Below are 25,860 nucleotides of genomic sequence, written 5' to 3' on the forward strand. Positions count from 1 at the left end.
GTTACCAGTCAGAGTCTGTGGCATATTAAAGTGCCTCAGACCCAGGTCTGAGGGGAAATGATTTCCCTTTCTCCTTCAGATTAAAGAACTAGAACATATGGCTGTATTGCTTCAAAGGCATTCCTACAGGGCACTGCGTGGTACACTGGGGACGTAGCTGTGTGCACGGTCACTGAAGGACCTGTGAGGAAAGTCACTTAGTCTCCTGTGGTGTTACTGATACCTACAAAGGAGAAATTTTCAGGCTGATGAAAAGAGGATATATGTCCCTGTCATGAAAAAAGGTCTCCTTGAGTGCCAGAAGTGATTTATAGGATACATTTGCTTCCAGCAGCAGGGAGGCAGCCAGGTTTCACCTGTAAGATTGAAGGCAAAGGCCAGAAAGGAACTAATGTTCAAGGAGCTCTGCTCCATGATCAGGCTTTATGGATGTTGTCCTGGGTATCAGTTGTTCCCTTTCTTATCCCTGAGCTCTAACAATGATCTCCCATCTTGGAAATCCCTGTAGTGCCAGGTGTTAGTGCAGAGTGTATCCCCATCTGCTTTAGTGACACAGCAGTCTGCCTTGCAATGGGGGTCTTAGAGGTCCTTTATGTTCCTTTAGGGAACAGAAGGGCTCAGCATACTGCTGGGTGTCAGACATCTCCATCACATTTCAAGTAAAAAAGCTGTCCTACAAACAGTCTTGCACTTGAAAAAGAATAGGAGGGAGAGGTGAAGTTGATAAATACTCACAGTCTAATGACTGGGGGCCACAAACAAGAGCAAAACTTCCGCATAGCAAATTATACAAGAAACAATCCACAAAAAGCAGTTTTCATTTTAAAAATCTTATAGCTAATTTCTCCCTACCAACTTCTAGATCTGAGTAAATTCAAGCTAGCAGTTACAGACTTGCAGGAAGGATTTATTGCCCTGTGGGTGGAGGGAGGAAGTTTACAAAGCAAACAGAGAGCATGAGAGTGCAGGGACATAAATGCTGTTTATTCTCTGCTTTAAACTGTGAGAATATGCATCTGTGGAAGACAGCATCTCAATGCTTCATTAAAGCTGGAAATGTTCCCATATGTGTGAAATGCAGGATTTGTAAAATGTCTCCATATTAATCTAACCTTATTTAATGGAGTGAAGAGGCAGAGAAATGGGCTGCTCTTGTCCTGCTCCTTGCTGCCTGAGGAGTGGCTGACCTTGGTGGTGGCGGTGGGCAGGACAGAGGAGTGAAGGTGCTGCCTGGTAGCCAGCCTGGGGTGGGAGCACCTCGGGCACTGCCTGCCCTGGGCTGATGGTCCAGCCAGCTGTGGTTAATGACAGAGCTGCTTCTTATGGAAATCATGCACAACTCCAACACAGGCAGCTTTCCAGAGGGGTCCATGCACAGAATATGCTAATGTGGTGCCTTAAAGGTTCATGAAAGTGAAGTAACACCCCATTCTTGATATCATAACAGTTATGCAGCTCTTTTTGACATACAGAAGAGATTGTGCTCTGAATATTTATCACAAACATATTAGATGTGGAACACCAAGTGGATTTTAAGTAACAATCTCAGAAGAAATTAATCAAGGTCTTCATCCTTAATTTTTAGAATATAATTTACTATTCTAAATAATATTCTAATTTTTTCCCAAAGAACCAAAGTTGCTGCTTGACAGTCGTACCTTATGTTATTCCCTGATCTTTTATCAGTAAGAGAAATATATAAACTAATGTAGCCTGAAAACTCATACCACACTGCCATTCTTTATAAACTACTCCCATACACATATCATCATTTTGCATAGACTCCACAAACAGAAGTGAACTGTGAACCCATAGGTGAGCATATATATCCTTCACAACCACAAATGCCTACACCAAAACCCATGAAATGAACAAACAGAAATAAAAGTCCTAAAAGAAAAAAAACCACCATGAAATAAAACTACAAATGAATTTGCTTTTAATTACTTCAATAGAATTCAACACAAACCAAAAAAAAAAAAAGTGTTAGGCAAGATTAGACAAGATTTAATAAGTGACATATTCAGCTTCAGTATATACCTCTAAAGGAACAGATCTAATGAGATGGTGTGATTTTAGAACAAAGTTTGCAAAGCACTGAACTAACTTTTTCAAATAAGATGTTACTAATAATTCACTCACTCCAATACCTAGTTATACCTGTAATATACCTTGCTATAATATGCACCCGATATGCCAAAAAAATGAATAAACTTTTAAAAGTACCAGTACAAACATATACAATCTTTAAAGATGCAGATAGAATCACAAAATGGTTTTGGTTGGAAGGGACCTTAAAGATCATCCAGTTCCAAACCAACTGGCATGGGCAAAGACACCTTCCGCTAGACCAGGTTACTCAAAGCTGCATCCAGCCTGGCCTTGAACCCTTCCAGGGATGGGCATCCACAGCTTCCCTGAGCAATCTGTTCCTGTGTCTCACCAACCTCACACTAAAGAATTTCTACCTAATACCTAATTCAAACCTACCCTCTTTCAGTTTAAAGCCATCAACTCTTGTCCTGTCACTACATGACACCTTGTAAAAATCCCTCTCTGGCTCTCCCCTCTATGTACCGGAAGGCTACAATAAGGTTTTCCTGGAGCCTTCTCTTCTCCAGGCTGAATAACTCCAACTCTCTCAGCCTTTCCTCATAGGAGAGGTGCTCCAATCCTCTCATCACCTTTGTGGCCTCTTCTGGACTCACTCTACACCCTTCTTTAGTTGGGACCCCAGAGCTGGACACAGTACTCCAAGTGGGATCTCAGGAGAGCACAGCAGAATGGAACAATCTCCTCCTCAACCTGCTGGTCATGCTTTTGATGCAGCCCAGGGTACAATTGGCTTTCTGGTCTGCAAACACACATTGCCAGGTCATGTTTAGCTTCTTGTCATTGAACACCTCCAAGTCCTTCCACCCAGGACTGGTCTCAGTCCTGTCTCCTCTGGATTTGGACAATATAGAATGTACCCAGATGTACCTGGATTTACCCAGATGCAGATTGCTGAAGAGGCCAAAGTCTTTCTTTCAAAGTGCAGGGTTGTGAGCTTCCTGTGCACCCTCCTTGCTGCCCCAAGTCTCTTAAAACCCACCATTTCATGGTCACTGCAGTCAACCCTTGAGCTTCATATTCCTCACCAGTCCTTCCTTGTTGGTGAGAACAAGGCCCAGCATAGCACCTCTCCTTGTTGTCTCCTCCACCACTTGCAGAAGGAAGTCATCACCAACACATTACAGAACCTCCTGGATTGCTTATGGCCTAATGTGTTGCACCTCCAAGAGATATTTGGGTGGCTGAAGCTCACCATAGCCACAAATTGCTAATGTGAGGCTGCTCCTGTCTATAGAGAGCCTCATCCACTCAATCTTCCTGGTTAGGTGGTCTGTAGCAGACTCCCACTTAGTGTCACCTGTTCCCTGCTCTCCCTGTAATCCTGACTCATAAACTCCCAGTCAGCTCCTTATCCATCTCCAAGCAGTGCTCCATGCACTTCAGCATTGACATCCACTGACACAGAGGGTTACAGGCCCTCCTTGTCACCCCTGCCTGTCCTGCCTAAACATCTTGCATATTTTCATTCCAACACTCCAGTCACAATAGTCATCCCACCAGTCTCTGTGATGCCAATAAGATCATAGACCTGCAGGCATGCACATGCCTCTAACTCCTCCTGTTTACTCCCCACGTTATGTGTGTTTGCATAGAAGCATTCAAGATGGGCCTCTGAGGAAGCCAACTTACTGGCTGGAGTGGCTGGAATTCCTTTCTGCTGTTCTTCATGTGCTCTTCTGCTGACCTGTGATCCCACTCCAGACTCTGGACACCTATGGCTGCCACAGGTATCAGATGGGTAAGTGCGGGATGGATTGAGGTTCCTCTCCTCCAGGAGTCCTCCAGTTTAAGCTCGTCCTCAAGCCTATGACTGAAGATGCTCTTCTTCTCTGACAGATGGAGCCAATCAGCCCCACCAGACCAGGTTTCTCAATCAAGTCCCATGCTCTAAAATACCTGAACTTCTGGGGTATGAGTTCTGCAACCATTTGTCAATTTCCCAGATTTGACTGGTCTTTTCAAACTCCTTTTTTATGGCTGGGAGGATTGATGAGAAAACTACCCACACTCTAGAATCCCTTACTGCTGCTCTCAGGGCTCTGTAATCCATCTTGACTGTTTTTGTTTCCTCAGACTGTATTGCTGGTGCCCATGTGAAATAACAGCAGCAGACAGAAGACACAGGACTGCATGAGGCTTGGTAGTCTATTGGTGACACCCAGTCTTGGGGGCACACCCCAAGGGACATACCCCTAATACAAGGCTCTGGCAAACATCACACCTCTCTAGAGAGCACCTGATGCTGGCAAATAAGACTCTCAGAAGTGAGTTACCTACTACTATCACCTCTCTCCTTCTCTTAGTTGCTGTCATTGTTACATGGGGGGGTTATGGGGTCAGGCTCCTTACTCAGCTCCAGCATCTCTCCTGTGTGATGTGTCTCTCCTTTTCAATCTGCACAGCAGTGAAGCAGTTCTGCAGGGGCACCTCAGGTTTTGGGGAGGCGTCTTCCTCCTGCAGGTCCTTGCTTACATTCTGCTCCCCCCCCCTTCTCTTTGTGCCAGTGGGGGAGGTTTTGGCTGTTTGGTCATGGGCTGTGGGTCTGCTGCAGACTGCACTTGGAAGCAGCTATGCAATTCCACTGAACCAGCTATACAACTCCTCCTCAGCCACCCTGATGCTATGCAGTCTTCCTGCTGCCTCCTGCAGCTCAGCCACCTGCCACACCTTTGGCAGGCAGGTCTGCTGTCCTGTCCCTGCCTCAGGAGAAGCCTCTATTCACTTTCTGCAGTCTGAATTCTGCACTGCAGTCTTGTCCTTCAGCAGCCCTGCCTGTGTGGAGGCATTGGCCGCTGTCAGGACAGATGGTGCAGATCCCCCATCTGTGCTGCAGCCTTGCTCTCAGATGAGTGCCCCCCATTCTGCCCTGGGAGTCAGGTGGGATGAGAGCCCCTGACCTGTGCAGATGGCTACAGAATGGTGCTTGGCTGCTGGCGGACTTCACGTGTCTGCACTTGGCCAGTGGATGTCCCTCCTCTGTGCTGTCACCTTCCCTGCACACCCTGCCAAGCAAACTGCTACATCATGACCTGTCTGCCTGCCCTGGCCACGTGCTCCTGGCCACAGTGCTCACTAGGGCTGCCTACTTTGGGAAGAAGGCTTGGCCACCATTCCTCCTGGCCTCGCACATGCCAGGAGAGTAAGCCACTCTCATAAGAGCAGCCGGCTCCTGGTGGGTCTCTGTGCCCCCCTGGGCCTTCCCTGGCTGAGGAAGGAGCTCACATTCCCTGTGAGCCACTCTCCCCTGCTCTGCTGCAGAACACACCTGCACCAGAGCTGATCACCTCTGTGGATGTCACATTTCAGTCCTATCATCAAGTTGCTCATTTCCCTAAAACACCGGAGCATACCCCCTCAAATACATAATATGTATAATTGCTCCATACAGACCTTTAAAATATTATACCTTATTATCTCTATCACAACATAATCAGCATGCAAAATCAAACTTTTTTTTTCAGATGAGATAACTGTGGTTCTCTTGAGGGCACTACATTAATGTAGTTATTCCCTCTTGCACACAATTAATATTCAACTATAAAACAGAGAGTATGAGACATTTACATAAAAAACTTCAATACTGAAAACCAAAAGCTCTTGTTCAGAAACCCAAATGCAGATTTTGGAATCAAAATTTTTAGAACACTGCACTATCTTCTACTGTTTAGCCTAGTACACTTCTCTAATTTCATTATGAAATTACTGCTAATGCATGAAAATGCTGTTTATTATGGTACTTAGATCGAATTATACATAAGTAAACATTAATATTTTTCCTTTCAGTATGTTAAAAATCTTTTCATATCCCTTTAACATGCTGTTTAAGGAATATTCCTGAAGATCAGAAATTGTTTGCTCTTAAATCACTTTGGAATTAATTACTCCAAATAAATCTGTGAAAAGTGAAAGAAATAAGCAATTTATTTTATTTTTTTTCAAAGCAATAAAATAAGAACTAGTGCAAGGGTGCAAATCTAACTGTAGTTTACCTATCCAGAAACAGAATACTGACTTCAAAGCTAGATAGTGAGATCTGACTGAACTTTTTCAATGAGTTTGAAATTTTCAATTACAAGTATTACTATTATTACTATTATTATTATTACTATTATTATTATTATTATTATTATTATTACATAAAGAACAACATACATAAAAATAAATTATTCATTTACCCGGCTGTATCCCCTACTAAATTCAACTGATACACATTGGCACTTTACACAGACTAAAAATTGACTACTGTAGAATTTAACCTAATAACATTACTAAATCTCTAGGCTGAACTTTGAAAAGCCAGTTAGGTCATACATAAATCAAACTGTGCTTCAGAGATGACTTCTGCAACTCTGTCCTTTGCATTCAAAATGTTCAATCAGACTTCAGCATTTTATAAGATGAAAAAGTATTTTCACTTGGATAACAAGAGAGTTATTCTGATCATAGAGTTTTCTGGAATGTTGGATGAAAGATTTTTTTATTTAAAAATATTAACTTGTGGTATCTGGAAAAATGTGCATCATAGGCCAAAGCTATGACAGATGATTGCCTGCCTTTAAAAGCTGCCTCTCTATGTGCCAAGAAGGGTTCCCTCTGAGCCTGGGTGAGACAGAGGGCATCAGCTTTCACTTTCCCACTTTGAATTAAGCCTAGGTTCAAAGACACATCTACTCTGTGGGTTAGATATGTTCCAAATCCTGCTTTGCTGTTCTTCATACTATTGCTGGGCATGGATACCCAAGCTCTGCAGCTCACAGGCAATGTGCCTACAAATGTTTTCAATCCCAAGAGCCCAGATACTTGTGCTGATGAACTGGAAAGCTTAGACCTGAGCTAGATCTTTCAGACTCAGTTCTTCATCAGTGAGAATAGATGCTTTAGGCCTGAAGCATATCCAAACCAAATTGTCCACAGTTTTGCTGGAAGCCTGTCAGGCTGTGAGCAGCCTGAACTCCAAACCACCAAGCAAGGACTTTTGAGTTTCTGAGATGGATGTGAGGAATCTGCCCTGAGGTCAGAGCCTTTGGGAAACCGGCTGGCCCTGCTAGTTCAATGATGATGCTCACAAGAATGACAAACTGTGGCTCCAGGAGGACATGCTCCTTCAAGAACACCACATTTCTGTGACATGTTCAAAAAACTGTGTCACTGCTGGTGAACTGAAAGCCCCAGTCTGTGATGAAGTCTAGTCCTTACATGCAGCTTTCCACAAAGTACAGGCTCCCTTACAGCCTTTCACTGTGTGCTCTGAAGGCTTGTCCATGCACACTGAACGTGCTCTTCACCCCTAGGACAAGGCATGATCCCTCAGACTGGAGCTCCTGTTCCCCAGCCATGAGGATTAGGGCTGGTGTACAAGGACAAGCACACAGCTGCTCACTCCTGGGTGCTTCTATGTGTGAGGAAGGCAGGCCAGGGTATAGACACTAATTATTGCACTTCAGTTTGGACATACAACATAAACTGGCTTGTTATGGGGGAAATGCAAAGAATCAGGCTTAGCATGAGCTCCTCTGCCTCCATGAACCAGCAGCTGTTTTCTCATACACAGCTTCAAAGTTCTTGAGTGAATGAACTACTGTGCTCTATTGTTAAGGCTGCAACATGTCTATTAGCAGAAGATAATCTACCACCCCTAAGATGTGGTTGATTAGCTTCCATTAAAGTCAGTGAGGTTGATAATCCTGTATGAAGTGGCTACATATCTGGCTCTGCATAGCAAATGAAAACACACTGAACTTTATTAAATATCTTTAAATACAGAAAGAGTAGTACTTTTTCATTCTGCTCTGGTTAAAATGAAACATAATCAGAAACAGAGTTGAAAAATAACTAGCATTGTTATATTTTTAGATAAATCTGAAAAATAAGTTTTATACAGGCAACTCATTGGTGCTTCTTATATCCAAAACAATCATATCTTTAAATACCACCTTAATGGAAGAAAATGCTACTTCAAAATTTAAAGAAACCAGTCATTTTACTGTAAGTATAAAAAATAAATACTCTAAGGAATGGAAGGAAAAAAAGCATGTTCAATAATTTCATTACATTCTAAGATGCCAAATCATCTGTGAGTGGTTTCTTTTTAGATGAAAAGAAATCAAAATATAGGACAGATGTTGGACAAACCACATTTGAGGTCTATCACACACTGGCATTTTTCAAATTATTTTGGCTCATCTATTGAATAAGGTGTATTTTGCTTGATTTTGAAAAGGGAAACATCAGGAAATATTTAAAGGCCAATTGCTGCCAATTAACTTTGATCAGCAAAAGTTGCATTTGAATCTTTTAGATTCTTTTGCTGTCTGGAATAACACACTATTCTAAAATCTAGCAAAACAACAACTTGATGATTAATGTGTGTTGGCAGCCCCACCACAAGCTTGCTTAACAGCTGGATTTTAAATAAACAGCTGTCTTCACTATGATGGGAAAGAAATCTGACTGTTTTCATGTTTTTGCGTTATGAAAATGTGATCAGAAATTACTTTTTTCCCTTTTAAGATGAAACAGCCAGGCATTAGAGTGACAGTCTCTTTCAGCAGTTTGGACAGCTCTGGAAGGATCTCCCAAGCATTGCCAAACCATAGGCTGTGTAGGCTAAAAAATCCCTTGGCAAGGCACCCACAGCTCCTCGCTGCAGGCAGAGGGACCCTGGCACAGAACGCCCCGTGCCTGCTGCAGGCACAGCAGCCCCAGGAACAGCCCACAGACAGCCCATACAACATTTATCATGTCCCTTGGGGCTAAGGTAACACTTGCCCACCGTGGGATGAAAGCAAGAAATCTGTACCCAACCATCAACTGTTTATAGAAGCTGGAATTTAATATTTAATGGCCTGTGCAGACTATTGAATTCTGTATGTTTATAGTTCCTTCGGTGTATCCACTTCTGAAACTTGTCTACTGTCATCATAAGTGCTAAAACCTGTGAGGACAAAACTCTACCATTTAAACTGCAGTAACCTTTGAAGGCCAGTGCAGACATTTAGTGTAGATATTATTATATATCCTAATGACTAAATGATATAGCTATTTTCTAAGCATTTCTGTATTGAAACCCTGCAAATAATTGTCAAAGCATCTAACAACACATAAAACCAGACAAATATCAAATATTAGATCATCTCTGTGTGTTTTAAAAGAATGAACACTTACTTCTAAATCGTTAAAGAACAGATGTGTGTCCGCCAAATTGAAAATCATCTCTTCCATTCGGAGTCCAAGGGACACAGAAGTGGGAGGATCCTTAAAGAAGAAATTAAGCAAGTACACCATCAATACTGTGCCTAACACATATACCCAAATACAAACTGGAGGAACAGCTTTTCATAACATAATGCTTGTATCAAATGCTACATCTGCTTTGTCAGTTTCAGTTCGGTAACTCTCTTACCCTGTACTACAGCACTTCCCAGTAACACTCAAAAATGTGCCTTAAACTCAACTGACTCCTTGATTTTGCAGTGGGACTTCTGTGGTCCCCCTCATGCATCCTTGGCACTGGGTCTTTGCTCTCTGTGCAGAAAGGGCAAATCAATTTCAGCTAAAACTTCTCCAGATTCTACAACTGTTCACAAGTTTTATGATCAAGCAGGGGTATGATAATACTATTGTTACCCAAAATAAACTGGTCACAAATGACAGGTTTCAGCCCTGGGAATACCTAGTGACTTTAAAGCAAAGAACAATTGATGTTTTATTTGCAAATGGTAATTCTATTTAAAACCACTCCTTGATTGTCAAAAAAGGTTTAATTATGTTTACAGTTTGGCCCACCCATGCAGAGTGAACAAAACTATTGTTTGTTATTAATACATAACACACTTTAACTTCTCTACAGAAATTACCATAACAACTTACTCCTCACTGAGCTAATAAACTCAAAAAGCATGTTCAGCATTGTGGTTACCAAATGCATTACAGATGTTTGTCTTGTTTTGATTTTTTTGCTGTTTTATATATTTTCAATCTGAAAAATTGAAAAGAGAGCCTAATACATACATTTGATATAGAGTTTCTCATTTATAATGCCAAGTCTATCCAAGAGCACAGGAGCATGAGTTTGAAAGAACATGTTATAGTATCCCATAACAGCCTCTATTAATAATGTTAGTTTGTTAGGAATTATATTTTAAATAGAACTGAAGAAGTGGCAACCCATATTTTACTTAAAATAAGCTAATATTCTAAACTTGATGACAAGTCACAGTTAAAAAGCAAGAGATGCAGTCATTAGTTTCTTTTTCCACCTCTAAATCAAATTAATAGATGCTTCAACATGATCTCTGAACTTTCAAACATTTTTCTGTAACTACTGGTTAAAAAGGCAAAATGTGTCACTAGTGAAGAGCTGGAAAAGAATGGTGATTTGGCAGCCTGTTTGCCCTTAAAAATAAGTCTTTTATTTAATCTGGCACAGCAAAAAAAAAAAAAAAAAAAAAAAAAAAAAAAAAGGAATATTTGGCTTCTTAGTTCAAATGGAAACACTTTGAAATATGAACAAAAGTATTCCGTCTCTCTGTTTTAATGTTGCTCTATTTGTAGACCGATGCCTTCCTCTGCTTTACTTTTGTAGGCATGTGAGGTGGAAAGCAGGTGGTATTTTCTCTCTAGCTGGGCCTGAGGCTTCTTTTCCCATTGACATTTCTGCTTATCTTTGTGCCCAGTTAGCACCTCATCATCCTACACAGCTCATCGGGCTTCTTTTTTTTTTAAACAGACAAAGATTTTTGTTGTGCCTGAGCAGTAACAGAAGACACCTCTCAGGAGCCTCTGCGCTACTATTAAAGGAATTAGATGGGCTAAAGGTCCAAGATGCAAATGAAGATCAGTAGCTACATCTTGAGTATCAACTACTAATGCAACAAGGTAGAAATAATTCCCTTCTGACTTCCATCCCTAAATAGGAATGCCATTTTGAAAAGCAGAAGAAATGGGGAACAGAGCATGATACTGGTTATGAACTCATTTGACTCATTTTGCAGCCAGACTAATGGCTGCAAATATATATTTTACATTTCAGTGTACATGACTTGCTTTTACTATTATTGAACATTTTTATCACATTTCTGAGTCTGTAAAAAGAGGGTTTTGTCTGTAAAAAGCTTTCTACCCATTTTACTCCAAGGTATTTTTACATGGCAGAAATAAAACAGAATGGTTTTCTCCAAAGTAATACTAAAATAATGTCATTTATTAGGTTAATTTAATTAGGCAGAAAAAATGTAAGAAACTCATTGGCACCTACTGAAAGTGTCAGATTAAATAAATCCACACTAAATTGATTGCTTTTCAAAGAAAGCTTGATTCCTAGTTTAAATACAATATTTTTATATAGGCAGTTCTACTTAACACAAAACCTATGTTAAACTGTGGCTCTTGGTAGCTACATGTTTAACAGAAGCAAAAACTTATCTGCATTAACATTTTAAATACCTGTGTAGTCACAAACTTGCAACTACTCTAATGAAAAGCACAAGAACCTTGGTTTAAAGCATCATAGGATATCAAACTCTGCCATCAGACATTACAGAGGGGGCTGTAAACTTTAAAAAAAGACAAGGCTAGAACAAAGTTTTTAAAAAATAATCCCATACCCAACCTTCTTTTGCAATTTTAAGCCACTAATTGCTAACTAATTATTGTGAGGTGTCACACAATGAGTAGGAAAGCTAACAATCTCCTCTTGTTGCCTGGGATTTGCAGGTTCAGTCAGTGTCTTTTCAGGTATGGTCAAAATCAGGTACAAATCTCTGAGGGAGGTACAGTTTGACTAAAGAAAAGAAATACCAATGTCAAACTGCTTAAGTAGGCCTTTTGTTTTGAATACTGGCATTGGAGCCAAAACATTGCCTGTATGTAATTTCTAAATTCTACCTACTTGATTTCTTTGTTTTGTGGAGAAACAAGAAGCTGAAAAACAGGAAAGTTCACTTTGGGTACCAGGCTTATTTTCCACTTAAGCCTACAGGTCACAATGAAGGGTTAAGTGAAACCAGGCTTTGTTTTTCTCTATCTCTAAAGTATATTAAACCACAATAAAATAGCTTATAATTTAAAGGAAAATTCCTTTAAAACCTCTGCATATAACTGCTTTCACTGGGGATGGAAATGTATGTAAAGACCACAGTATTCCGTGCCAATGCTGAGATGTATTTTCACCTGCCCCAAGATCTTAAAGGGCTCCAACTTTTTCCAAATGCCAAAACTTAATCAGCCCTAATGTGAATTCAACTAACTGGTAACTTTATATTTGATCAATACATCTCTCTCTGTACATAGTTAAAAAAATCCAAAAGCAAATAAAAATGTTTTGGGTTTTTTTGTTAATCTTCTGGAAGGGCATATTCTTAGAGTTTCATGCATTTCCAGTAAATTCACTAAATTCAAATAATCCTTAAATAAAAATGCAGTGCTTTATGGAGTATTTTTTGCCATGACTGCGTAAACTGAAAAAAAATGGTGTTACTATATTACAACAAAACTGAAGGAAAAAAGCAGGAGGAAAAAAGAGCACAATAGCAGCTAAAGGAGAGCAGGTGATAAAAACAGATGAAAAAGTAAGAAGATACAGAAAAAGCTGGCACAAGGAAGAAGTTAGGAAGAGTGAGGGAGAGAATTAGGCAAAGAAAATCAATCCCTTCAGCAGCAAGGCCAAACATCATTCATAGTCATTCACCATGAAACTCGCTCAGGCATTATGAAAAGAGCTGAATGCCAAGTTGCCAAATCCCCTATTATTTAATTAGGACATTTTTGTTTGTTTGAAGATCCAGCTTTTGTATTTTAATGATTATGTGATCACCCTAGATTTAATTTTTTAAAAGGACATTTCTAGCCCTCACCGCAGTGCAGATTTATAAAAGAACATGATGTTGGATTGCTCATAAACAAGAATAGAGGTGAAAAGAACAATAATTCCCCTCAACTTTCCTTTTTTTTCAGATTAACTAATGGTCTGGACTTCTGATTTTAAAGGCCATTAATCACAGGCAAATACTTTTAATAACATGCACCTTCTGCTGCCACAAATAAACCCTAAAATTCTCATCTTTTAGCATGTTTGCCTTGAACATTTGACACTGTCTCTCTAACATCCTTGGAAATTACTAACTGTTGTCTGAAGCTGTCAATAGCCCAAGAGAAACTCTGATTTGAATGAAACCTTAAGAAAACAAAATCAGAATGGCACAGTTTCATGACATCATCTGAGGGCCATGGACAGGCATGTTGCTCCCCCTCACCAAAAAGATTTCATATTTATCCAAAGATTAGGCAGCAATGCCATCATTCCTCTCACCATCAACAGCTGGCTGTCATTTAGCAGTGCAGGAATATTGTGCCAGATGCCATGAAACCAGAGCCAGCTGGGCAAAAGCTGCATTTTATGTAAACAGTGCCAACAGTGATGGAGCTGCAACCAGGAGTCAGCCCCCTCCTTGCAGCACACATATTTATATCTCTTTGCAACTGAATCCCAGCCACTTCCCTCAACTTCAACCATCCAGCAATAAAGTGTTTATGTTCAGGTCCTAATTAATGGATCCACTTCAGGGAACTAGTAACAAGTGGAAAAAATATGCTCACATTAGTACTTCTATGGCAGTGACTGATTAATTAGGCTTTTCCAGTGCTACTCTGCTGGCCAAAAGCCAGTGCTGAGATTTTGTTGTCACTGAGTATTTTTGAGAGCACTGGGATTCTGTTGTCACTGAGCTTTTTTGTAACCACTGGGACTTGTTCTCCTCATTCTGAACTAAATTGTCATAGATTTTGGGATACCACACAAAAGCTGGTTTTAGTTTGAAAAATGGGAAACAACTTCTGGTAAATATTTAAAACTCTTTTGTAAGTGCTAAATTGCATATCCATACAAGAATTGTTGAAACATTTAAGTTCGAGTTTCTTTTTACTATCTAAATATAAACTAACAACACCTAGGAAACCAAGGCTGCTGAATTAACTAAATATAAACTAACAACACCTAGGAAACCAAGGCTGCTGAATCAACTTGCTTTTCTGACATATAATGAAAAAACCTAATTATATTCCTCAAACAGGTACACTGTTATTACAGTAAACACTTCTGCAAACAAACCTTACCTGAACAAGCAAGAAAAGTTGCAAAGTAGTATTGCTTTAGGTTTGTATAGTGCAAAAAGCTATTGAGAGAAACTCAGAACCTGACCCAGGCACAGACTGAACTGGAGGTTAGCTTTGCCCTTCACTCATCTGGGTGTAGGGTAAAATCTTTTAGTGCTAAATAGAAGCTTTACAAGAAGACAGAGGCATTACATGAAGCCTGACAAAACCATGTAGTTGTTCTTTACACATAGAAATTTTTGAGATTAACAAAAAATCACATTGCAGTTAAAACTCACAGGAGGTGAACATAAAAGGCTATAGCAGATTTTAGCACAAGCTGTTAACTTTCAAATACAATCCTGACAAAAAGAAGTCTGATCTCATAAGGACATTCCTTCCATAAACTGTTCTTATTCACCTAAAATCATGTTTCTCTTCTGAGAATTACAAGGAAATCTGCTGTCTGTAGACATATTCATCAGTTCAGTTATGATTTATAGACTGTGCATAATATAAAGATTTGACTCATAAGCAGACTTTTGAAAACATCAGTCAATATTTAGATTTAAAAAAAAAATCAAAGGTAAAAAATTTTAGATTAATCTGGCCATGTCCAAAAGCATTCTTCCTCTTTTCCTCTCAACACAGGGCACAACCAATCCATCATAGCAATAATTTCTGGAACTCTCTGAGGAGATGCAGATCTTTGCAGATTTTGATGATATCAACAGGTTTCAGACAACCTGTATCTACAAACCAAACCTCAAGTGGTCAAAGTATTAACTTTGAGTGTCCCAAGTATCAAGTATCCCAACATTATTTAAATATGTACTGAATACAAGAGCTGAGCAACTGCAAAGCACGGACATGTGAAACAGCTTGGTATTTTTTTGTCTTGTAAAGCCAGTACCAGTTTACCTCTATAAATCAACTAATGTTCTGGCATTCCTTGTGTATCAACCATAAACCAGCAAATATTACTGAACATTTCCATCAGTTTCTTGGCACTTACCCTTCCATATCTGTTAGCATAGGACCCTGTAAGCAAGGAATGGAAAATGATGATTGTCTCATCCAAATCCCAAATGAATACTCTCTGTAAAAAGAGAATCAAATCAATGTGTTCCTTTGTGAAGCTAATACTTGAAATGGAAAGTTAAAATTTGAATCAGTAAGCACAAAAATGGGAAAATTGTACTGATATGGTTGCATATTATAACCATAGCTTCCCTGCCATTCTTTTCAAAACTAACAAGTTGTTTGTATTTTTTTTTTCCAGGATAGGGTAATACAATCTGTTAGCATTTTACTACAATTGCTATTAAATCAAATCCTTCTATTAGAATAGAATTATAGTCTAGTCAAATATAAAAAGAAAATGAAACTGTAAAATGTAATTTTTGAAGCTTGATGTGAGATAGAAACAGAAATAAACAAAGAGAAGCATCTGAAAATTAAATCTTTGGGGTTAGAATTCTGTATTTCTGCAGTCTTAGAAAACAAAAGTCTTACAAAAATTCATGTAAGTGCCCTTGAAAATTACCTCTAAAACCAAAGCAAAGCAGATTGCTGCTAAGCACTTTATTTCTTTATAAAACTAACTTATGTTAATTCCATGCATTTTAGGCATCTGAAGAACAAAAACTATGAGCTTGGATGATGTATGCATAAAACTTATGGCATCAGTAAATAATTCTTTTGCTTAGAGACAATGGAAAATATGTGTTTTAAATTTGTTCTCTGACCACACACAAAATGATAACTTAATGAAAAACAAAGTGTTCAAATACAAACATTTTAAATCCTGGTGAGATTGTATTTCCCATGATGACAAATGGGTAAGCTTCTGGAAAGGAAAAGTAATGCAGTGTGGACACTCATAGCTGTGGTGTGTCATTGGAGATGTGTTCTCAACATAAACCATGGGCCACTGGGAGGAATGTGAACAGGGCATGGGAGAACAAACCCCACTATTGTGCTAGAAGTGTCTCTTGTCCAATTGAAAACCTTTCTTTGCCTTGGGAAAAGATTGCTCCTTTTTTTTTCTTTCTTTTTTTTCCCATTTGGTTTGTTTTGGTTTGTTTGTTTGTTTGCTTTGCTTAATCAAAAGGAGAAAGAAACACCCAGTATTTTTCCAAGGAAGTAGAAGCTCTTCTTGAAGAAGTTTCTTTAGAAGAAAAATCCTATTTTCAATGAAAATACTGTTAGGAAAAGGGGAGTTTCAATGCCACTTTATTTTTGATACATAAATAACACTTGTTTGTGCAAAATAATGATAAAAATAAAGTTCTGTAACAGGCCAAAGACATTTAATATATAGTACCTCCAGATCAGAGTCAGGTGGTGGTGAAGGATTGTTGTTTCTTCTGCCACGTCCACGTGATTTCCCATCTGAGCTCCGACGCAATCTGTCTGAGTCTGAATCTTTAATGGGGGTGGATGGACTGTGGATTGTGCTGTATTCTGCCACAGTAAAGAAAGAACACTTTTACCCTGCAGTTCCATGTTCAGAATGTTCCACTTTCTTGCTCACATCAAACCCAGTCCTAACTAAAATAATTAAATATTAAACAGTAAGTGGTCATACTGAGTCATAAATTGGTTCAATCTAGCTCAAAATATATGTAAAAAGAGTGACAAATGATTTCAGTAAACGCCTATAGAAGACTTAGGAGATAAAAACTTCATTGCTTCATTCCTTCATTTATTACAAGATTAAGTAAACAATTTTAAGGGATGCCAGTTTTTCATAAAACAACATTAATTTAACTCTATCTTTTCAAACTTAAATACCTTAAATGCTTTAAAATAACTGTCATGATGATGGGTAAGAAAAATCCAACCAGGTGTGAAAAAAAACCTAGACATATATTAACTGAAAAATTTTCCAAATTGTCTGGTTGGAGACTCTTTTAGATTGCTACATTTGAGCCAGAAGAATAGAATTATTCCAAGATATAGCATAAACCAGAATATTTATTTTCCTATGGTAATTTAAATTAATAAGTGTTAAATATGCATCAACTATGAAGATGATATTTCTAGTATTTTTAAAGGCCTAATCAACACTGAACATTTCCAATGAGTACCTTCAAGACAGGGTACAAATCTTTACAAACAGTATTGCATGGTAATTATTATGGTCCAGCAACATTCATTTGTAAGAATATTTACTGGTTTTGAACAGGTGCAAAAAGAATGATGATTTATGTAGTTAAGAACAGCAGGGTTTTTCTGAAAACATGCAAGTTTGAAGATATTTTCCTACTTTTAACATCCATAGGCTCTATTATAGTGAATGCTTGCACATTAACAAAGCATACACTGAGCATCAGTTATCCTTCCCATTAATTTAATTAGCAGTACCACAGTCCTTAGAAATGAAACAACACATTTTTAAATCTCTTTTGAAAACTTCCTTTCATGGTCTGAATTGCACAAATACTTTTATTTTGATGGTCACCATGATGTCTTTTGTTTTTCCTAAAACCACTACTTTAGTGAAGGCAGCTGCAACTTTTATGTTTCTCAATTTTACTGCTCAGTTAATATTAACTACTCTTTAGAGTTCAGTAGATGCAAAATTTTTAGTTTGAATCTGCCTAGACCACAACATTCCAGCTTGAAAAGACAGGTATACTTCTCACACAAGGGATTCTCTCTCCTAGGAAAACATCCTGTTGAGGTCAAAGGTTAAATTAAGGAGGGGACTCTGGACATCTGTGTAACACCACATATGCACAATTACTCCAAATAATAACAGTTACTTGTGCTGAATGAAAGGAAAAGGTCTTGAAATTCTCATGCTCAGCCTTCAAATCTACACTTATTGAGAATTAGCATAGCTTACATATTTCACCTTATATATTTACCTAAATATTTCAGACTACATCAAACAAAGCAGAACAAGTTAAGATGTAACTCAAAGTTAAGCAGAAAATCTTCTGAAAACATCTGACCTATACTAAACCCCCATAAAATAAACAGACCAGAATTTCTTCGACAGGTATACTGGTGATATGATGTTCTAAATATGTACTTCAAAACTTTGATGTAATGAAAAATTGCATTTTCTATTGACTAATTTAAATTTCAGCTGTTTTTGGTCTCTGACACTGTTTTTAGGAGTTTGGTTTTGGTGCCCAGTTTTAGAATTTTTTCTTACAGACATGTTATGCCAGAAAGTTTCAAGAATTAAACTTGCTGGAGTAATACTAAAACAAGCAGGGAACAGGTGAGATGGAAAGAGTATAAACAAAACTCCATGACAAATAAACAAACAAGGAAACCTAAACGAGTGAGGACACCGAGCAGAGCATGGTGGGGGCAGGGAAGGAAATCTGTGTGTAAGAGGCATGCAGCTCTCCATCTTTGCAACACTTTCGCTTATGAATACTTCATTCAAAACTTTAAACACAGGGCTGCAAGTTTGGGTGGAGGAGGCTCATTTCCATTTCCCCTTCCCAGGTCATCTGTCTGGATGCACCAGCCTCTCACCTGACAGAAGGACTCCCAACCCTGCCTCAGGACCCCTTCTTGGGACCACTGTACTTCCATCATTCCCAAAAACATTTGTCTGTCCTGCTCTTACGGATCTCTCCAGGAAATCTCTGCTGCTTGGACAGCTGCACCATCAGAATATACAACTTCAGCATTCATTACAGCAGTAGAAGTTTAATCTGTGAAAGTGGGGGGAAAATTATTCCCTTCATTGTATCTGCATGCATTTGAAGACTGTTCACAGATCCCCTTTGTTGTTATATTAACCCTTCCCTGTCAATCTTCTTTGCTAGGCTCTGATTCTCATTCTCTACAGTCTCACCAAACTGGACAAAACAATGCAAAGCAAAATCAAGCAAAGCTTGACTTCCTGAATGTTCTGCAGGCTATCCTCCCCTGGACATCACTTGGCTGGAAAAAATTTGCATTTTCTACAATATTTCCATAAATATTAGTTTGGACATTCCTAGATTGTCCTCTGAGGAAGAAGTGACATTGAACTGGTTGTTTCTTGAAGACTTGGCCAAACCTTGCACATGACTGAACAAGCAACATTGCTATACCTGCAGCTTCTGAGCCTGCTGAGGAGATCAGTGTGTTACAAACAGTGTGACAGACAGCAGTCACCAGTGGGGGAAAACACGACATTGTGTGCAAAAAACTTTTTCCATGCCCATGAAGGGAAGCCTCTGTGTGCATGGATGTTCACCAGCTCAGTGTCCAATGGTCACTCTCAGAGCCTCATAAGGAAACCCAGATAAAGAATTCAGTGTCCACCTGAGCCCTGAGCCTCGACATGACCAGCCCTGACAAATTCTGGAGAAAGAAAAACAACAGTGGCTGAGGGTACTCTGTGTGCCACTAATATCTGCAGTGCTGAGAGCAGTCTGCAGGGAAAGGTAGAGCCTGGAAGAAGCTGCCAACATTCCCTGTCCCACATTTGTGCAGTTCTTCATTCCTGCCTAAATGTATACCTCACACCTGCTCCTATTCAGATCACATCTCCATTTTTTGAGTTCTCATCCTGTCTCCAAAGGCCTCACAGCCCCTCTCAGCATGGTGTCATCTACATATTTAATAGGCAAACACATTCTGTTCCGTCACATAGTGATTAATGAAAATGTGCTCTGGTGCTAGGCCCAAGGCAGACACTGAGGAATGTGCTGCAGCCATCCCTCTGATTCAACAGTGAGCTCTCACTGACTTCTCTTTGGACATGATTTCCTAAACAGCTTTTTATCCTTCTGCTGCAATTCCTGCCAAACTGCCTTAGCCTAGCTTACTTTTAAAATTGTTAAGTGAATTGTTAATTATGTTAAGTGAAAAGATTTAACTGCCAGGGGCATCAAAATACTTGCTGAAATCAATTTACATAGCTACAAATCATGTTATCACTATACTCATTACTCTATAATCATTGCTAAGAGAAGGTTAATTTGTTCAACTTCAGCTGACTTCATTGTACCAGACACTTTAATACTAGCCAAGTGAAATGATGATTTTTCTAAAACACTGAATTCAATTTTATCCTGTCCTTGAGCATCACAAACCCAAGTAAGTGCAGGAGAAAACCCTGCCCTCCACATAATCATAAGCAAAGAAGAGGGTGAGGATCAGATCCATCGCTTGTCCAACACAAAAGCCAGATCACCAAAGGGAGCTGGCAGCAGCCTCGTTAAACACAAGGAATTCAGATAAAACCTACGAGATTTGTACACATTTTCCCCCCCAAAAAAACAAACCCATGCCAGCCTCTCAATATTTAACATGGGTTCAAGAGGGGCCTGAAGACATCCCTGGAAGTGAAGCATTCAGGGGTGCTACAGCTGCACCACATTAGCAAGTTGGATCTGTGGGATCAGGCAAGTGGTGGCAACGACATCAGGTTCTGCTGGCAGTTCTGAGAGGTGGTTCCAGTGCAAGTGCATTCTGATCTGATCTCCTGGGCACCTCAGAAGGGCTTGGAGCAATTAGGAGCTGTTCTGGAGGACATTTTCCAGGTTAGCTTTGACTGGAAGGACTCCACTTGGGTGCCCTAGGACTGCTCTGCTGAGTCAAAGCTTCACACTAAAAAAGACCCTACTCAAAACTAAAATGCTAATGCAGGCACACCCTAAACACACAAACAATAGCAGGTCTGAAAATCCCCTGAGACAAAAATATCTGGGATCTGGACAAGTGTTTAGGGCAAATCTTACACAAGCCTAGCCTGCCTTGATGCTCCTGAGGTGCCTGCAGACTGCCCCTGCAGCAGGCAGGGTACAGCCTGCTGGATCCATCAGTCTAGACTGCCAGTAGAGTGGCTCTGTGTTGCAATGCCTCCATAAATTTGTATTAATAGCAACAGTTAATACAAATTTGTATTAATAGCAACTGTAGAAACAGTTATACTTCTGCATCCATGGACATACACATTATTTTATATTATTATCTCCCTGCTATAGCAACTCTCTGTACTTTGCTCCAGGCAGACACTAAATGTTATAGCTTACTTCTGCTTCACCTTCTTCTGAACCTTGGATAAGTATAAAAGACCCACTCTTGACTTCTACAGTCAGTCAGAAAAAAAACCATTTTAAGCCCAGATTCTGTAAATATCTTGTTTTGCAGGTGTGACTGGTACTCCCCTGCTTGTGACCTTGTAGCATACAGTGACACAGAGCCTGACAAAAACATAACTGTGAGGAATGAAATATGTTTACATGCTGGCCTAACTAGAATACATGAACCAGACTGTATCAGACTTTCCTCTCTGCCTCAAGGCACCATAACACTGCAACTTGACATGAGAGTTCATCAGCTTATACTTCTCTTTATACATCACTCTGGGCAGTGTTGATGGTTTTGTCACACAGGACAATTTTCCACCACCTCAAAAATAAAACCACCTTGATTATTTATGAACTGACAGTACAGCTGCAGAGACAGCATTTGCAGCACCATAATCTGTAATTCATTTCTGTTTGTTATGAAAATCCCCCATAGTAATTGCTGCATTTTCTTACTGTTGATTTCAATGTACAGCAATAGTGTTCAGTGACAAATCTGGGGCAAACTGGCTATGCCAGAAAGCCCAAAATCAAGTGTGTCTCTAGGTAAATCCACCTGGTGTGTGTGTGGGTAGAGCTTTTGCTGCTGACAAAGGCATTGCAAATTTTATTAGACTTTTTCCCTACTACACTGAAAGGTTATGCAAAAAAGAGTAAACATACATTATCAAAGTAATCATATCTCATGTCACAATGTAAATTACATGGATGAGGTGGGTCCAGGGTACTTAGTACAGTCAAATGTCTCTAGAAGTAGCTATGTACAAAAAATTTTCCATTTAGATGGTGCCCAGATTAATGGCTTTCCCTTAAATCTTATACTTCATTTTGCCAGTATTATTTCAACTCCTATGCACCAGAATAAAAATACAAGAGTCAAGTAATTTGAATATGTCAGTCTCACACTAAGATTTTCTTACTTTTGCATAATTAAAGTTTCCTTTTGCATAAATAAAACTAAACACAAATTCCACGAGCACCTATACAAACTTCTACTTGCATACAACTGGACCAGGATTAAACAATGCAGCAGAATCAAGTGTATTTGTGGATGTTCTTTTTTTACTTGTCTACTAAAAAAATAATACTATATTAGTAATAAGTGAAAGCACTAAGTAAATATTGCAAGAAATACAATAATGCCTGCTGTCAGGATCACAGAAGTATATCTCTAGTGCTGTTTTGACAAAATGTCAAAATCTTCACTTGAAAAACAAATTTAATGTTTGTATATTGAGAATTAAGAGCATGCTATTACAAACTTGACAGAAACTCTCAACAGTCTGTTAAAAATAGTGGCAAAAATGACTATTTATTTCAAAGCCTGGTTGAGGTTTTGATTTAGGATTGCATATTTAAAATAATGACAAAATATCATATATAACAGTATTTATAAACTATATATGACCACAACTGACAGTGGTCCAGATTTTTGTCCTCCAGCATTCCTTATTGAAGAAAAAACATGAAGCAATCCATAACAGGCCAGTAGTACCTGTATCCTTGTTAGTTATTTCTTCCTGACTCATTAGTTCAGTTTTCAAACAATTTGAAATCATTGTTACTTTTAATCCCATCAAAACCAAAGATAAGCATCCCAGGAAAACAATCATTATGAGAAAAGCAAAACCAGTACTGCACTTTGCCATTCATCATTGTATCCAATTTAATTTCTGTTTTGATCGAATTAGCTGTGATTTTCCTTCTTTGTATAATATATCCTGTAGATTTACTCTTCATTTATATTTATGAAAAAGAACAAACATTAGAATACCAGAAATGTACTGCAAATATAGCTGCATTTCTTTTCATATAGGAAAGAAAAGTTGTCTATATAAACTATTTACCCTCTTTCACTTTTCTGTCTCTAATTTATTGTTATGAAACACCATAAGAAGAAACTGTAAAAGTTTCTTTCCTTTTTGTAATACTAAAGATGATATAGTACTCAAGGAAAAAGAAGTTTAGTCTTTAAGAGCAAAATAGTGGCCCATGTCTGAGACCAAGTTTTGCTGGCTGGCACAACCCCTGTGAGGTTTTTAATCTGCATTGTGAAGTATGTGAGTAATATGAAAAAAACCCCAAACCTTCCAGTAATATATTAAACACACTTATTACAGAAACCAAGAAAAATGAAAGAGATTGAATCTCAAGAACAATGCAAGTTTCTCTTGAGAGAAACACTGTTTAATAAATTATAAATACATCATCATATGAAATAGAAGGATAAATTCAACCTTCCTGACTGAATGAAAAAAAAATATTGCACAAATCAAGAACTTTTTATTACCATTTGTGATGATGGAGTTGAAATATTGCAAGAGAAAATTATTATGGTTTTATAAAAGGTATTTTTTTCCATATTAACTCCTAGAATAATGTTATGAATGTTACACTAAGAATTTTTGAGCATCAGGGTAGGCATAGTGAATGGGGGCATAACTCTCCAGGGTAAATTTCAACACTGGCAAACAGCTGGAAACTAAGTAAGAAAGCATAAAAAGGACAGACATCCACACAGCACTAATTCATCCCCAGTCTCCAGTGATCTGGTGCATCAAGAATTTCTTGTTGTCTCTGTAAATTTAATATTTGAGCTTGTCAAAGTTATGCTTGAACTGGCATAAACTTTTTGCATCCACAACATCCTGCAGCAAAGAGCTACACAGCTTACCTACATGAAACATAAAGAAATACTGCTTTTGTTCACTCTCAACCTACTTCAATGAATTTAAATATTGGAAGGGAGAACAAATATTTGCTCGTTTATCTACTTCCATTTCATAATTTTAATTCTCATTACTTCTCTTAGATACTATAGTTTAGACAAAAAATCAGCAACTTTCTGATTACATCACTAAGAAAAATACAGGCTTTTGTTCACAAGAAAGTAACATTAATTTCTGTATCTGATTTATGGATACAAAGACTATAAACATTTGGGCAATGAATGATTTTATCCTGACTGTGGTACAAGAAAGTTTCAAATCCTGAAAGCGAAGAGCAAGAAAAAACACTAAGCATGGAAAATCCCAGGTTTTTCTGCAGGAATTCCTGCATGTTCTGGATTGCATGGCAAAAATTTTCAAATTTAACTAGTAACTGAGGAAAATCATAAAAGGATTATTTTATATTTGGACAAGGAATTAAACATATTTGAAGTAAAATTATCTGAGATTTCTGAGTCGGCAAAACTCTACTAAAAATGTCACAAGAGCACATAATTACTTTCTCCCTTTCATATTTTCTTACCAGACTCTTCTGTTTCACTTTTTGGCCCAAATTCATAGAAACCACCTATGTCTGTCAAATTATTCTGGTGCCTCTGTAAAGTCTGAAGGCTGTTCTGTGCTTGTCCTGGCATAGTTCATAACCACATGGATTACAAGGTTTTTTTTTAAATGTAGAAGATGTCTAAGGATAGACAGCTGCAATTCAGCAGCTGGAGCCCATCCTACTAAATGTGATAGCTCTGCACTGCTCCCCGCCATCCCTCATATGAAACATTCCACTTGTGGTAAAGAATCAGCAGCCTAACTTGAGCAGATGTGGCAAAACAGCCTACAGAAATTTTACTAATTGTAATAAAAATTTGTTTAATTTGCTCTTTTGTTCTGTGTTTTTGACCCAACTATTAATTTCCTTCTGTTGAATGTGCCTTCCACTTGTCCCCACTCCACCAGCATTCCCTTCCTACATGTTGATCCCTCTTTTCTTTGAGCCCAGCCTTGCTTTGTTCTCCAAGCAGGCTATGTATGACCTCAACTGAGGGTTGGCAATAAACCTCAACAAGAAAAAAGCACAACCATTTACTGTCCAAGGAGAAATGGCAAGCACAGCACTGGATTCACTGATGGTTCCTTCTTTCCTTTCTACCAGCGCTGAAGGTGCAGAAGATTCTTGGCTAATTTCTCCTTAGGAAGCCAGCACAGGTATGTCAGCCACTTTAAACGGTTTCCATGCCACTGGAGAGGCTTTGGCATCACAGGATCAAGACAGCTGTTAAACTGAACTCTAATTAGAAGTGTTCATCTCTCTCCAGGAAATCCAGAAGGAGCCTAAATGGGCTTGATCCTAACCTAACTGCATAAAGAAAAAAGCTGCAAAAAGAAAAATGGAGAAATTTGGCCCTAGACCTTCTGCTGATTGCAACCACATTGATGGAGATGCCTTTGATCAGCTCCTTCTAATAGAGTGGTCCACAGCAGGTACTTTCCTAAATGTGCTTCTGCCTCTGGTAGAGGCAGTCAGCCCATGATAACCCCATAGCTACATTAAGGGTTGTTATTTGCAAACTGCTGGAAGGAACATTTTCAGAACTGTTAAATCAGTAATGTTAATGTCTTGAGAAAAGAAATAGAAGTCCCAGTAATGCCAGAGGAGGTGTGCACATGTCTGAGAAAGGGCTAAGCAAGCAGTGGTAGGGATCCATGGATGTACAGCTTTCAACACATGAAATAAAAAATTAGAAGAAGGATTAGGTGCAGAACTCATCCACGAGAAAGCTCACCAAATTCTTTCAAATTTTTAGACAAAACTGTCATAACAAGAATATGGAAGATGTGAGAGAGAAAAGAAAGACTTCTTAAAAAGGAACTGAGAA

General features: G+C 38.8%; 1 protein-coding gene across 4 annotated transcripts in view; it reads right to left on the bottom strand.

Moving 5' to 3' along the window:
* The window catches only part of EYA1 (EYA transcriptional coactivator and phosphatase 1), a 159,752-nt gene that overhangs the window by 30,969 nt on the left and 102,923 nt on the right, over window positions 1–25,860 (bottom strand). For all 4 annotated transcript variants that reach the window (XM_071420946.1, XM_071420940.1, XM_071420962.1 and 1 more), the window contains 3 exons: window positions 16,532–16,671; window positions 15,221–15,304; window positions 9,280–9,369 (listed from right to left, as the gene is read on the bottom strand). In XM_071420946.1, the coding sequence (XP_071277047.1) occupies window positions 9,280–9,369; window positions 15,221–15,304; window positions 16,532–16,671 (314 nt within the window). The remainder of the gene's footprint in view (window positions 1–9,279; window positions 9,370–15,220; window positions 15,305–16,531; window positions 16,672–25,860) is intronic.

This window comes from Agelaius tricolor, unplaced genomic scaffold (assembly GCF_023055355.1).
Source record: "Agelaius tricolor isolate 1412-34295 unplaced genomic scaffold, bAgeTri1.0.p SCAF_2, whole genome shotgun sequence".
NCBI lineage: Eukaryota > Metazoa > Chordata > Aves > Passeriformes > Icteridae > Agelaius > Agelaius tricolor.